General features: G+C 40.1%; 1 protein-coding gene across 16 annotated transcripts in view; it reads right to left on the bottom strand.

Annotated features, from left to right (window-relative positions):
- The window catches only part of BCLAF3 (BCLAF1 and THRAP3 family member 3), a 77136-nt gene that overhangs the window by 5373 nt on the left and 56780 nt on the right, over positions 1-14983 (bottom strand). For all 16 annotated transcript variants that reach the window (XR_010132536.1, XM_055376728.2, XM_055376736.2 and 13 more), the window contains one exon: positions 9896-10051. Coding sequence is in view for 15 of the 16 variants with exons in the window: in XM_055376728.2 (XP_055232703.1) it covers positions 9896-10051 (156 nt within the window). In the remaining variant the exon portion in view is untranslated. The remainder of the gene's footprint in view (positions 1-9895; positions 10052-14983) is intronic.

A 14983-nucleotide genomic window follows, 5' to 3' on the forward strand; every position in this document is an offset into this window, starting at 1 on the left:
AACACAGCAGATCTGACTGCTGTCCTTCGAAAGGCCTGCTTACAAAATGGCCCTTGGCCAGCATCTGGGAACTTAGATTTCAAGAGGGTCCCCACCATTAACTGATGGGTGCTGAAACTGTTTGTGTAAATAATATGGTTTATGCTGAGCACTCCCTTTCCTCCTGGCAGTCTGGAATTTGGGTATGTGCTTGGCAGGGGACGCCTACATGATCAGCCCCCAGTAGAAACTCTCGGTACTGAGACTCTAGCAAACTTCCCAGGGTGGTAATGTATCGCATGTGTTGTCACAACTCATTGATGAGGAAATTAAGTATGTTCTGTGAGACTCCACTGGGAGAGAACCCTTGGAAACTTGCACCTGGTTTCCTCTGGACTTCGCCCTATATCCCTTTTCCTTTTGCTGATTTTGCTCTCTATTCTTTTATGAGAACGACTATATGCTAAGTCGTCTGAGTCCTAGCAAAACCTGGGGGTGGTCTTAGGGACCCCTGACACAATGGCTTTTGTTCACTAACATTTTAGAGCATATGGATGGATGTGTGTGTGTGTGTGTGTGTGTATGAATAAATTCAACTCCATTCAATAAGCATTTTCTGAAGACTGACTATATGAAAGGTAATAAGGTAAGATAAAAGACTAACGAGGCCAGGTGCAGTGGCTCACACCTGTAGTCCCAGAACTTTGGGAGGCCGAGGCGGGTGGATCGCTTGAGCCCAGGAGTTCGAGACCAGCCTGGCCAACATGGCGAGACCCCGTACCTACAAGAAAATACAAAAATTAGCCGGGTGTGGTGGCACACATCTGTAGTCCCAGCTACTTGGGAGGCTGAGGTGGGAGGATCACTTAAGCCCGGGAGGTGGAGGCTGCAGTGAGCTGTGATCACACCATTGCACTCCAGCCTGGGGGACAGAGTGAGACCCTGTCTAAAAAAAAAAAAAAATGCTTAACGAGGCACCCTCAAGAATTTGATAATCTATTTGGGGAAATACAAAGGCAAATGACAGTAATTAGAGACTAAATGAAACACAAGTTAAAGTGGGGGCTTTGATATGCTTTACAGTGGGTCTTAAAAGGAAAGTAGGGTTTAATAAGAAAAGAATGGGGCTCAGGAGGCTATTTCTAGCTAAGAGAACAGTAGGAACAAAGGTACAAATACATGAAAATACAGTATGCTCCAAAAAGCAGAGAGTCCATGGGGAAACGCAGCTAGTAAGATAGCTTAAGGTTAGACCTGGCTAACAAGTTTGGTCTCTTTTCTTGTAGGCAATAAAATACTTGGAAGGTGTTTGTGCAAGAGGGGTATGATATGATCTGTGTTTCAGGACAATGACTATGATCAAAGAGACTAAATTAGAATATCACAAGAAGCAATGAAACAAGCTAGAAGACTCCAAAGCTTCCAAAAACAGATCAGGGATACATAAGAATGCAGAATATAGTAAAAGTAGCATTTTCAATTAGCAGGGAAAGGACAAATTTTCAATAAACAGTGTTAAAAAACTATTTATTAGGGAAAAAAGTTAGATCCTGACTTTACACTATATCATAAAAATAAAATAAATTCTAGAGGCCAAGGCAGGCAGATCACTTGATGTCAGGAGTTCAAGACCAGCCTGGCCAACATGGTGAAACCCTGTCTCCACCAAAAATACAAAAATTAGCCAGGAGGGTGGCGCATGCCTGTAGTCCCAGCTACTCGGGAGGCTGAGATAGGAGGATCGCTTGAACTCGGGAGGCGGAGGCTGCAGTGAGCTGAGGTCATGCCACTGCACTCCAGCCTGGAGGCCAGAGTGAGACTCCGCCTCAAAAAAATAAAAAATTGGCCAGGCGTGGTAGCTCATGCCTAATAAATCCCAGAACTTTGGGAGGTCAAGACAGGCAGATCACCTGAGGTCAGGAGTTCGAGACCAGCCTGGCCAACATGGTGAAACCCCACCTCTACTAAAAACAAAAAAATTAGCTGGGCATGGTAGTGGGTGCCTGTAATCCCAGCTACTCAGGAGGCTGAAGCAGGAGAATCACTTGAATCTGGGAGGTGGAGGTTGCAGTGAGCCGAGATCATGCCATTACACTCCAGCCTGGGCAACAGAGCAAAACTCCGTCTCAGAATAAATAAATAAATAATAAAAATAATAAAATGAATAATAAAATAAATTCTAAATGGATTAAACATTAATATGTTTAAAAGTTAACCATAGGCCGGGCATGGTGGCTCACACCTGTAATCCTAGCCCTTTGGAAGCTGAGGTGGGCGAATCACCTGAGGTCAGGAGTTCGAGATCTGGACAAAATCAAGCTATCAGTGATAGAACATTCAAAATACTTTTTGATAATAGATTAGTACATGATTTGTTTGGCCTAAAATTCAGAGTGAGTCCAGAGAACTGAGTGGCATTCCTATAAATAGAAGTCCCTTCATTCCCATCTATATAATCATATAAATAGGGTTTCTCAGCACTTATATCTATAAAAAGAAAAAATAGAATACTTGAATACTATATTATTCTACTAGCAACAGTATATATGAATACATAAACTAATTGAAAAAAATGCATTTGCAGTAAGACTTCTTTTGTTTCATCAATACTTCAACTGTAATATTAACTCAATCCAGAGGAAATATTTAACACTTAATAGTCACAGAAATCTAATAACATTATGCACCAAATAGATTTGGTGATCAACAAAATACTTTTAAAGATAAAATTCTATGGAGGGGCCAGGTGCAGTGGCTCATGCCTGTAATCCCAGCACTTTGGGAGGCTGAGGTGGGCAGATCACTTGAGGTCAGGGGTTCAAGACCAGCCTGGCCAACATGGTGAAACCCCATCTCTACCAAAAAATATAAAAACTTAGCCGGGCATTGTGGCATGCGCCTGTTGTCCCAGCTACTTGGGAGGCTGAAGCAGGAGAATTGCTTGAACCCAGGAGGTGGAGGTTGCAGTAAGCCGAGATCACGCCACTGCACTCCAGCCTGGGTGACAGAGATTCCATCTCAAAAAAAAAAAAAAAATTATATGGAGAAAGTGGAATGAAGTCCAAATTCAAGGCAAAAAAAGGAAAAATGCAAAATTTCTCACTGTTAAAAGAATTTGTGTATTAAAAAAAATTGATGGTATTAGTTATCGAATTCCTGTGGTATGTAGGTTCCTCCAAAGAGATTTAAAAATATAATGCAACAGTTTTAAGACTGTCAGTGTTTATAATATGCCAGAAATTGTATCCTATACAATAATTTATGATAAAAATATTAGATAACCTACCAATGTGCAAGAAGGTAGATAACTTTTCAAAACTTTACAGTATGGAGCAAAAAGGTTGAAGACCACTGAAATAATTCATATATCCACAGAGTGGAATAATATGCAGCCATTAAAATGGATGAAACAAATGTAGTAATGGATGAATGATGGAAATGAGAAGACTTGAAACCATTAAAGTTGGAAAGAGAACTGGGAGAATTAGTAGGACATGTTTCTAGCTTGGCTTGGCTAGCTTTGAGAGCTAGGGGACCTGAGGGAAAACGAGTGGTTGGGGGAGGACAGCAAGTCTGATATAATTTTTAACGGCTTTACTGAGATGTAATCCATAGACTATACAGTTCACCCATTTCAAGTGTATAATTCAGTAGCTTTTTAGTATATTCACAGAGTTGTGCAACCATCAATCACCACAATCAGCTTTAGAATATTTTTCTTCCCCTAAAAAGAAATCCCATACCCATTAGCAATAACCCATACCTGCTCTCAATTTTCCCCTCATCCCCGAGTCACTGGCAACCACTAATTTACTTTATGTCCCTATAGATTTGCCCATTTTGGACATTTCATATAAACTGAATCATACAATATGTGGTCTTTTGTGTCTGGCTTCTGTCACTTAGCATCATATTTTTAAGGGTCTTTCATGCTGTAGCATGTTTAAATGCAAGTTTGATTTTTTTTAATTTTTTTTTTTTTGAGACAGAATCTCACTCTGTCACCCAGGATGGAGTCCTGTGATGTGATCTCGTCTCACTGCTACCTCCGCCTCCTGGGTTCAAGCAAATCTCGTGCCTCAGCCTCCTGAGAAGCTGGGATTGTAGAGATAGGGTTTCACCATGTTGGCCAGGCTGGTCTCGAACTCCTGAGCTCAGGTGATCCGCCTGCCTCGGCCTCCCAAAGTGCTGGGATTACAGGCATGAGCCACCGCACCCAGCTGCAAGTTTGATTTTAAACATGCTAAATTTGAGGTGCTTTTAGGACATCCATGTGAGGGCATCTGGGAGGCAGCTGACAATCTGGAGGTCTGGAGAGTAGTCAGGGTTGAAGACATCAACAGAGGTGATGGCTGAAATCTTGGGAGGAGGTAAGGGCAATCAAGACAAGAAGGAGGATTGAAAAAAGAGAATAATATCACATCACACTAGGAAATGCTTACATTTTAAAAGAATGCACGGAGGAAGAGAAAACCAAATAAGACAGAGAAGGCAGAGAGGTAGGTAGTGAAACTGGAGCCTCCAGATCCTAAGTGCTTGAAAGTGATGATGCCCTTATGCAACACTTCCTTTGCACCCTGGCACACTTCAGCTCAAGGGACCTGGCAAGTGTATACTAGATTTCTGTTGATTCAGCTAATCTTGGTTCCTGTTCTATTTTCGTACTCCATGACTTTCAAGGTTTCTTTCAACCCCCAAAACCACGAATCCCAGTCTCTAACTTCCTTTCTGCACTGTCATTATGCCCTCTTCTCTCTTCCTTTCCTATCCCTGGACAGAGCTCTGGTAAGCACCACAGCACCTGAGGACTGCTGGAGAATGCTCCTCGGATCTCCGCTGCCTTGGAATTCCTTGCCTTCCTGACCAAATGAGCAATTACTTACAGTTTTTCAGAGGCAATGTTCCCAGAGGTGACTTCATTAATTCTTACTAGCTTCTTTGTTCCAATCTAGTATATAATCAGACTCTCAAGAGTTTCTGAAAACTTTCTATGATGAGCAGAGGATGCTTTCTGGGGGTACTTCTGAATGCTAGTGGATTAAAGACAAGCCTTATTCCAGGTAGTAACAGACATTCTTCCCACCCCTTTATCTTCCAGCCCAAGCACAGAATCCAAGAGAAAATAAACACAGTAAAAGGGACTTAGGGTGCCACAAAGGAATATGACAAGTACATGATGAATGAGGAAGAATTTCCGTTCTGTACTTTTCTACTACTGCTTGGGAATCTGACTACTTTGTAGGCAGCTGGAGAGCCAATGCAGTTTTAGGGAAGCCACTATCATTCTGGTAAGTGGAAGCAGAGGATGTATTAGGAGCACATCTAGGATCCCCACCACCGCCACCACTCCCCAAAGCTGTTTTTTGTTGGAGACAGGAAGTGCATGGCATAGGATAGCACAATCACCAGACTGTACTACAGATGAGGAAATGCAAGACCTCCCAGCCATGAGTGATCACTCCAGCATTTCAATATGGCAGGGGAGTGAGGAGTCCAGACAAGATCTGTCTAAATATTCTTGGTGGACTTTAAGGCATATGGGAATAAATAGGTTCATATCCAATTTCAGGCTCAAGAAGGTTCCAGGGCATTTAGATTAATGATGCATCCTTAATGAGTCTAGGTGGTGGTCTAATAACTGCCAAAAGAATGAACTCTCCAGTAGGGCAAAAAGCCAAAGCAGTGCAGGGATGCTGTTCAGACTAAGATTTCTCTCTAAGGAAGAACCTTCAAAGTTCCCTCTGATGCTAAAGCTTGGGATGAACAGTCATATAAATGGTACCTCACCCAGGAACCCTACTTGAGCAAAAATGTCCCTCATTTAAGGGAAAGGGAAAGCAACACTGGAAGAAACCAGAGTCTCCAGGCCTTCATTCTTTTTCTGAAGGCACAAAGGCCTGAGATAAAATGGACTAATAGGTCTAAGCCATCAGTTTATACACATGCAATGGGATTTGTTATGACTGGGACAGCTGAAAGGCCAAGTTAGTCTCAGGTATCTTACTTCAGACCCTGGCACAAACAGAACAGCTTCAATGCCTCATTCCTTTCTCTAAAGGTTAGGAGAGTGGAGCCCAGCTGTTCAGTAGGGTGCTAGTAGTAAGGTACCTGAGTTGATGCTGTACTTGTAGAGCTGGGCTTTGTTCAAACACAAATCTATAAAAATTGTGGCTCTGGCTTGCTTGCAGGCACTGACAGTAGCCAGACTGGAAAACTCCATGTCAAAGTGGCTGCAATAGAAAGATATATGAAGCAGCATCCAGAAGGGTGGGACTAAGAAAAACAGGTAGTAGACACTGCAAGAATAGTAGACACTAATTTAAAAAAAATCCAGTGTGTTGAGACACTGCTAATGCAGCCAGATGGCAGTGAAGGGCAACAGGAAGGTGAGGCGGTGACCAGCGCTGAACCCTAACTATAACTGCTACACTTTAGATGATACAAAAAGCCTAGGCCTAAAGATTGGAGACCCGTAGCAGGCTGTAGCTTCTTCTAGGATATACTTCTTATGTCCTATGATGAAGGCCTGATTTCTGATTTCTATTTGCTGTGAAGCGGGGCTGGTGAGCAATGTAGTCTGGAAGAATAGGGTGGTCAGCAGGAATTGGGCAAACTGAGGCAAACAAAAGAATAAAAAAATGGAGCAAGATCCAAGATATATAGAAACTATAAGCTGAAGCAGACAGTCAGGTAAGCATTCAGCAGCCCCAAGTCACTGGAAAAGATGGAGCAAAAATAGAGGTAAGCTAAAACTCCAAGTTTAGCACAGAGCTAACAGAAGACAAACAGACACCATGTACCAGAAACCCAACCTTGCGAATGAAGAGAAGGCCTGCCTCAGCCATTTTCCTTGAGTGAAAATCAATGACTAGCTTCCCTGAAAACAGTCAGGCTGCCATCTGTGACTGGGAACAAATATCTGAAAGGTCTGCTGCAAAGAAACTTGCCACACAAGGCAGGAAGAGAAGCAGCATCTCTACCTAAGCCCTGGCACAGCCTGACGGTGGGGAGATATACGAGACGGGAAAATGATTCCATTGACACTTTTTTAAAAAAGAGATGGGGCCGGGTGCGGTGGCTTACACCTGTAATGCCAGCACTTTGGGAGGCCGAGGCAGGTGGATCACATGAGGTCAGGAGTTCGAGACCAACCTGGCCAACATGGTGAAACCTCGCCTCTACTAAAAATACAAAAATTAGCTGGGCGTGGTGGCAGGTGCCTATAATCCCAGCTACTCAGGAGACTGAGGCAGGAGAATCACTGGAACCCAGGAGGCCGAGGTTGCAGTGAGCCGAGATGGTGCCATTGTACTCCAGCCTGGGCAACAAGAGTGAAACTCCATCTCAAAAATAAATAAATAAATAAAGAGATGGCTTTCCTAAAACCATGAGTGACATACATGGTGAAATTAGAAATCTTCTAAGGTACTCAGTTAAAACTGGGGTTGTATGTGTGTGACATAAGATATTCTATTTAATTCTAAAACATAAAAAAATAAGTTGCCAACTTCATTCTACTCATCCGTCTTTTGAAAAGTGTTAAGATTTACTAAAATCATTAAGCAAGCTCAGTGTAAAGGCTTCATAAGTTTAAGTATTTATGATTATAAAAGTTATAAAACCACAGTTGGGCTATTCAATAGCAATACCAGAGATACATACATTTCTCAGAAGAAAATATTAGCCTAAAATCACGAACTAAAATGAGCCTACGAATTGACAAACATGCCTCACTTACTGATATAATGCTACTGTTCTCATTTCGTTTTTTTCTCTTCCTGTTCTTTTTTTTTTTTAATAGTTGGGGGTCTTGCTATGTTGCCCAGGCTGGCGTTGAACTCCTGGGCTCAAGCAATCCTCCCATCTCAGCCTCCCAAGTAGTTGGGACTACAGGCATGTACCACTATGCCCAGCAATTCTCATTTAAAATATAATTATTTTGTAGAAGTTAATTTTATGGCATATTTATGCTGCATTTTCTCTTTCTTTCTTTTCTTTTCTTTCTTTCTTTTTTTTTTTTTATAGGTCTCACTCTGTCACCCAGGCTGGAGTGCAGTTGCGTGATCATGGCTCACTGCAGCCCTGACGTCCTAGGCTCAAGTGGTCCTTCCACCTCAGCCTTCCAAGTAGCTGGGACTACAGGCACATACCACCATGCCCAGTTTATTATTTTTAAAAAACTTTTTTGTAGAGGTGGGGTCTTGCTATGTTGCCCAGGCTGGTCTCGAACTCCTGGGCTCAAGCAATCCTCTCTCCTCAGCCTCCCAAAGTGCTGGGACTACAGGCATGAGCCACCACTCCTGGCCTTATGCTGAATTTTCAAATACTAACATGGTTAATTCAAACAAAATCAATCCACAACTAAAAGAGTATGCAATTCCAATTACCAAGTAAAGAAACTTTTTATTAACATTAAGAGTTATCGGCCAGGCATGGTAGCTCACGCCTGTAATCCCAGCACTTTGGGAGGCCGAGGAGGGTGGATCATCTGAGGTCAGGAGCTCGAGACCAGCCTGGCCAACATGGACGGACAAACCCTGTCTCTACTAAAAATACAAAAATTAGCCAGGCGTAGTGGCAGGCGCCTGTAATCCCAGCTACTTGGGAGGCTGAGGCAGGAGAATCACTTGAACCCAGGAGGCGGAGGTTGCACTGAGCTGAGATCGTGCCATTGTACTCCGGCCTGGGGAATAAGAGCAAAACTCTGTCTCAAAAAATTAAAAACTTAAAAAATTTAAAAAAGAGTTATTAACAAGTTTGGGGAGTTAGGAATAAAAACATTAAGCATTAGCATAATGGAATCAACCTCAGTATCTATCAACGGCTGAATGGATAAAGAAAATGTATATATATACAATGGAATACCATTCAGCCTTAAAAAGAAGGAAATCCTGTCATTTATGACAACATGGATTAATCTGAAGGATATTATGTTAAGTGAAATAAGCCAGGTACACAAAGACAAATACCACATAATCTCACCTACACGTGGCATCTAAAAAAAAAGTCAAACTTACAGAAACAGAGTAAAATGGTGGTTACCAGAGGCTGGAGGGATTGAGAAGAAGTTGGTCAAAGCATCAACACAAAATTTCAGTTACACAGGAGGAATACGTTCAAAAGATGTATTATACATCATGGTGACTACAGTTAATTACAATATGTGGTACACTTGAAAATTGCTAACAGAGTAGATTTTCAGTGTTCTCAACACAAAAAAATAAGTATGTGAGGTAATGGGTATTTTAAATAGCTTGATTTAGCCATTCCACAATGTATACATATATCAAAACATCATGTTGAACACCATAAATATATATAATCTTTACTTGTCAATTAAAAACATAAATTGCAAAAGAACATATAATGGTGATGATTGCATAGCACTGTGAATGAAATTAGTGTCACTGAACTGTATGTACTTGATGCTACTTAAAAATGGTTAAAATGGCAAATTTTATATTATACATATTTTACCACAACAAAAAAATATATGAATGGGGAAAAGAGTTAGTGTATTTTGCAATTATGCACCCTTTGTATATATTCAATATATTTTTGGCATTCAGATAATTCACTTTGTATAAGATTAAAATACATCAGTTAAAAGCCTTTACCTGAGTTTCCATTTCAAAGATTAACCATACAACAGAAATTCTAAAGTCAAAAGTTCAAACAGCTAACATATGCAAAGTATTCAAGGCATAATGCCTAAAAGCATTTTAAGGTTACACAGTCTCACAACTGTATTACCATTACTCCCTGAAGATCTTATTCAACTATCATGCAACAAGAACATTTAAAAACCCAGGTTGTTTCTTAAAATTAAATGAGAAACCAATTTATCTAATGAACATAGATAATCTAGGAGTTTAAAAGTCACCAAACATTTTTAAATCATTTTAATTCAACTAACCTTCTTTTTTCTCATTAATCTTTCTCTGAACTTATGAGTGATAAATCCCCTTGGGCCAGTGAACCGTAAACGCTGATACTTAGCCTGAATGTACAAGCTCTTCTGTACCAGGCCTGATTTATAATTGGGCTGGCATCTGCCACCTCTAAAGTTGCTCTGTGAAGGAAAGAAAAGGAATTAAATGTTAAAACTACACCTTCCAAGTCTACTTTATTAGTAAACAGACGAGTGGGTGGTTGGGTGCAGTAGCTCACGCCTGTAATCCCAGCACTTTGGGAGACCGAGGCGGAACTCCTCAAGCTCATCGCTTGAGGTCAGGAGTTCGAGACCAGCCTGGCCAACAAGGTGAAACGCCGTCTCTACTAAAAATACAAAAATTAGCCAGGCGTGGTGGCAGGCGCCTGTAATCCCAGCTACTCAGGAGGCTATGGCAGGAGAATTGCTTGAACCTGGGAGGCGGAGGTTGCAGCGAGTCACTGTTCTCTATGCTTGAAAAGTACAAAAGAGTGCCACTGCGCTCCAGCCTGGGTGACAGAGTGAGACCCTGTCTCAAACAAAACAAAACAAAACAAAAAACAGATGAAAAACTGTCTGGTACTTGGAGCTGTCCTGGATTCTAGGCCTTATAGATGTTAAAACAGAAAGAGTTAATGATGGTGAGAAAGTAGGTTTCTCTCAAGCTGGCTTCCTAGCTCATTTTATATATCAATATATATATTTTTAATTTTTATTCTTAGCTGGGCATGGTGGCTCATGCCTGTAGTCCCAGCTACTCAGGAGGCTGAGGTGGGAGATGGCTTGAGTCTTGGAGGTAGAGGCTGCAGTAAGCTGTGATTGTGACACCACACTCCAGTCTGGGTGACAGAGCGAGACCCTGTCTCAAAAAAACAAAACAAAACTACATCAAACCAAATTTTTAAAACTGTTAAGTTAAAAGAATTTAAGGGCGGGCACAGTGGCTCACACCTAAATCCCAGCACTTTGGGAGACTGAGGTGGGAGGAGTGCTTGAGGCCAGGAGTTCAAGACCAGCCTGGGCAACAGAGTGAGACCCTGTCTCTACAAAAAATAAAAAAAGAAAACAATTTGAAATTAATTCTTGAAATTCATCATGCTAACAAAATAAAATGTTCAGAACCTCTAATGAACTAAAATTATTCTTCTGATTCATAGTGAAATGTATCAAACCCCAATGAGGGGGAAAGATATTAAGTATCAATATCTATTTAAGAATCAAAAACTCTTTTAACTTTATTCCTGTTAATACCTTCAAACAAATCTTTCTTTACCACAAAAGATCCATTACTTAAAAAGAACACTTCCTAGGCTGCATATACTGTCTAGCATTATATTAGACATAAGAGGACAACGAATATTTGTGTGTTTCCCATGTGGCTGATAAGAGAAATGGTCCCTTGTTAATTTACTGCTGGAGGTGTAAGGGGAAAACAGTCCTCAGTTTTGTCAGTCGTGAACCAGTCCTCTCCAAACCTTCCCAAACAATTCTCCAAGTCTCCCTCCCTCACTCCCCCATATCACACACTGCTTGTGTCTGCCTGCATTTCCAAGCATCCTCCTAGAATAATCTAAAACAGATGGGAGCAGTGGTGCAAAGGTTCATAGATGGAGTCTATCTCTGCCCTGCTAAATCTTAAAAATTTAGCTACTTGCCAACTTACTGGAAGAAGCTGCATTAAGCTCTTGACTATGAAAGGGATTTCTCCCCCAAAATCATTCAATTAAATTCTCCTATAGAAAATAAACATGAAGCCATATGAAGAAAAATCCTGGGCTGAAAGAAACTTTTAACAAGACCAGTTCAGCATAACTTGAATATTGGAAGATCTAATTCCAAGAAGTAGAGAGAGATATGGTAGAGAAGGAAAGACTTTGGTGACCCAGCGTCCTCCCTCAGGCGTAGTAAACTATAAAACTGTTCTGAACTTATTTAACAAAATTCATACCTAACATTATATGCAAGGTACAAAGACTAAACAGATCCACCTCTTTTCCTTTAGGGGCTGACAATTAGTAGAGATGCTGCGTCTGAGCACTGGAGACATAGCTACTCCTTCTGATTTTGCCAATAGGAGTCTACCAAGATCCAGGAAAAAGGCTCTCCACGCTTGAAAAGCACAAAAGAGCATTTAGTTTGAATGGCACAAGCAGGAAGTCTTATTCTTCCATTTGCCTTACCACTCAAGAGCTAAGAACTCAACCAGTGTTCATTTATTAGGCAGGTACAAGGGTCAGAATAAAAGCTATAAATTCTATACCTTTAAAATAGCAGCCAGTGCATACTAAATTTATTCCCAAATGTGTTCTTTTTTTTAATAAAATGAGAATTTTACTCAGAAGATTGATATATAAACTTTATTATCTGCAAATTTGTTCTCATCTTCTCAATTTTCTCAAGTAAAAAGGAAAAGACAACCTAGTTACATGTAAATGTTTCATCACAAAGTTACATGGGAAGAGTTTTGTCTTTAAATCAAATTCTTTCTTTGCTTTTCATAAAAAACATCCCTGAGTCACATTCCAACTACTACATGACCAGGGTCCAATCAAATGGGATGAAACTAATAGTGGCCCCTTTTAGAATGTTTCAGGGAAAGAGTTTACTATTTGTAAATGATTAAGGCTGAAAACAGAAGCTAAAATTACAAAAGCAAACAAAAGCACATTTCGTTTATAGAAAGTTAGGATCTGAATAAATATTTATACATCTTTACAGATACGAGTCAAGATTTTTTTTTTTTTTTTTTGAGATAGAGTTTCACTCTGTCACCCGGGCTGAAGTACAGTAGTGCAATCTGGGCTCACTGCGATCTCCGCCTCCTGAGTTCAAGCGATTCTCCTGCCTCAGCCTCCAGAGTAGCTGGGACTACAGGTACATGCCATCACGCCCAGCTAATTTTTGTATTTTTAGTAGAGACAGGGTTTCACTATGTTGGCCAGGCTGGTCTCGAACTCCTGACCTCAAGTGATCTGCCCGCCTCAGCCTCCCAAAGTGTTGGGATTACAGGCGTGAGCCACCATGCCTGGCCGGATATGAGTCAAGATTTTCTCAACATGAAGAGCTAAACAATAATAACTCCTAAATAAACTATTATAAGGTTGAATCACTATTAACCTCTAAAGAAGTCAATAAAATTGTTTACAAACACTACAATGGCTGCATTAAATAACAACCCTCTTTAAACACTATTTGTTTCCTCTTTGATAATAAAGTTCAGATTAACCAGCAACTAAAGCAATGCCAGGAGGAAAAGAGATTGAGTCTTAGACAGGTAGGTTGTTGCTGGAGCTGCTGTTGCTTTTTAACAAGAAGACAGTTATGAAGTTGTGAAAGGGAAGAACTGGCTGTAGCAAGACCCATAACATCAAAAATATTAAGCTACTAATTTAGTGAAAGCCAAAATGTATGCTAGACAGAACTATGGCTTTAAAATTATGTCCTAATATATAGACATCTAAATAGAACAAGTACAATGTTTAGGTTCTGTAATAATTTTCAAAGACTTGCCCACAGAAACAGATTTTATTCTTTTTGAAATTTAGTGTTTGGTTGACTTAAGTTCCATCCTCAGAGTACTTAATAACAGGAAACAGATCATGAGCCATATTGGGAAAACAAATGCGCAAATGATGTATTACAACGGAATAGTTAACAAAACTAAGCAGATTCTTCTTTTCACAATTATTTCAGAAGTGGATATGTCAGACATAATGAAGCACATAATTTTACAAAAAAAATTTATGCCAGGCCTATTTTTCAATTATTTTCTTAAGGCTACAGAAAATTTCAGGTAAAACAGAATTATAATGAGACACTAACGTTAAGACTATCTGCACAAACTTGACACATCAGAGCTAATCTTGAGACTGATGTGTTCCATTTCTACATGTCCTCTAAGGTTATTACTATGTCGCTTTGAACTAGTCCAATTCATGTAAAAAGTAAATTTTAGCAAAATATTTCCTTTTTTTTTTCTTCTTTTGGGACAGGGTCTCTTCACTGTGTCGCCCAGGCTTGAGGGCCGTGGCACAATCTTGGCTCACTGCAACCTCTGCCTCCCAGGCTGAAGCGATCTTCCCACCTCAGCCTCCTGAGTAGCTGGGACTACAGTACAGGTGCACACCACCATGCCCAGCTAATTTTTGTATTTTTTGTATGTTTTGCCATGTTGCCCAGGCTCTTCTCGAACTCCTGACCTCAAGTGATCCACCCGTCTCAGCAACCCAAAGTGTTAGGATTACAGGTGTGAGCTACAGTACCCAGCCAAAAGATTTCCTTTTCTTAGGAAGGATTATTTCTGCCCACTATTTTACTACAAAGAATTGTACACTTCTAAGCATTCATGTAATATTATATAACTTTAAATGATTGGTCAAGAGGTAAAGTTATTACATATATCTTGAAAACATTTTTCTATGAATTTATGTTAAAGTATCTTCCCTTAAGGAAAAAAGGTAACAGAAAATAAATCTTATGATGCTGTTAGAAAAATGCTATAATCAACTATATCTGACCAATGAGAACAACATGTAGGAAGCACTTAGATCTGAAAGCCCATCTATATTGTCTGTAAGTTATGCAGACATCACATTTTCAGTTGATGTGATGCCCCATTACTCAAGAGATCAAAAGATGGTATAAAACATGTATATATTCTACGGCCGTAATTATTTTTAAAAACTTCGTGCCACACATGTAATTTTAGGTACATAAACCATTGGCTAAAAATGTAATCTATTCAATGCCTACAAATTATGTTACTCTCATTGAATAAAATCTTTCGACATCTATAAATTCTGACTCTCAAGAAGCCAATATTAATAGATCACTCAATTAACCTTCTAGTCCATAATTTTAGATAGTTTCTACTACTTTTCTGTTCATACTAACTTCCTCCTAATGAGCTAACTACTCTAACAAGCCTGCCTGCCACTTTTACACAAAAAGCTCACATTCTTTCCTTTATTTAGGGGAGGGAGACAATATGAGTGAAAAATATTAATAAAGTATCTATTACAGGCAAGAAACTGTCAAAATTGATTTTAAAAGCACCTCAACTTTTGTGAGCAA

Source organism: Gorilla gorilla, chromosome X (assembly GCF_029281585.2).
Source record: "Gorilla gorilla gorilla isolate KB3781 chromosome X, NHGRI_mGorGor1-v2.1_pri, whole genome shotgun sequence".
NCBI classification, from domain to species: Eukaryota; Metazoa; Chordata; class Mammalia; order Primates; family Hominidae; genus Gorilla; species Gorilla gorilla.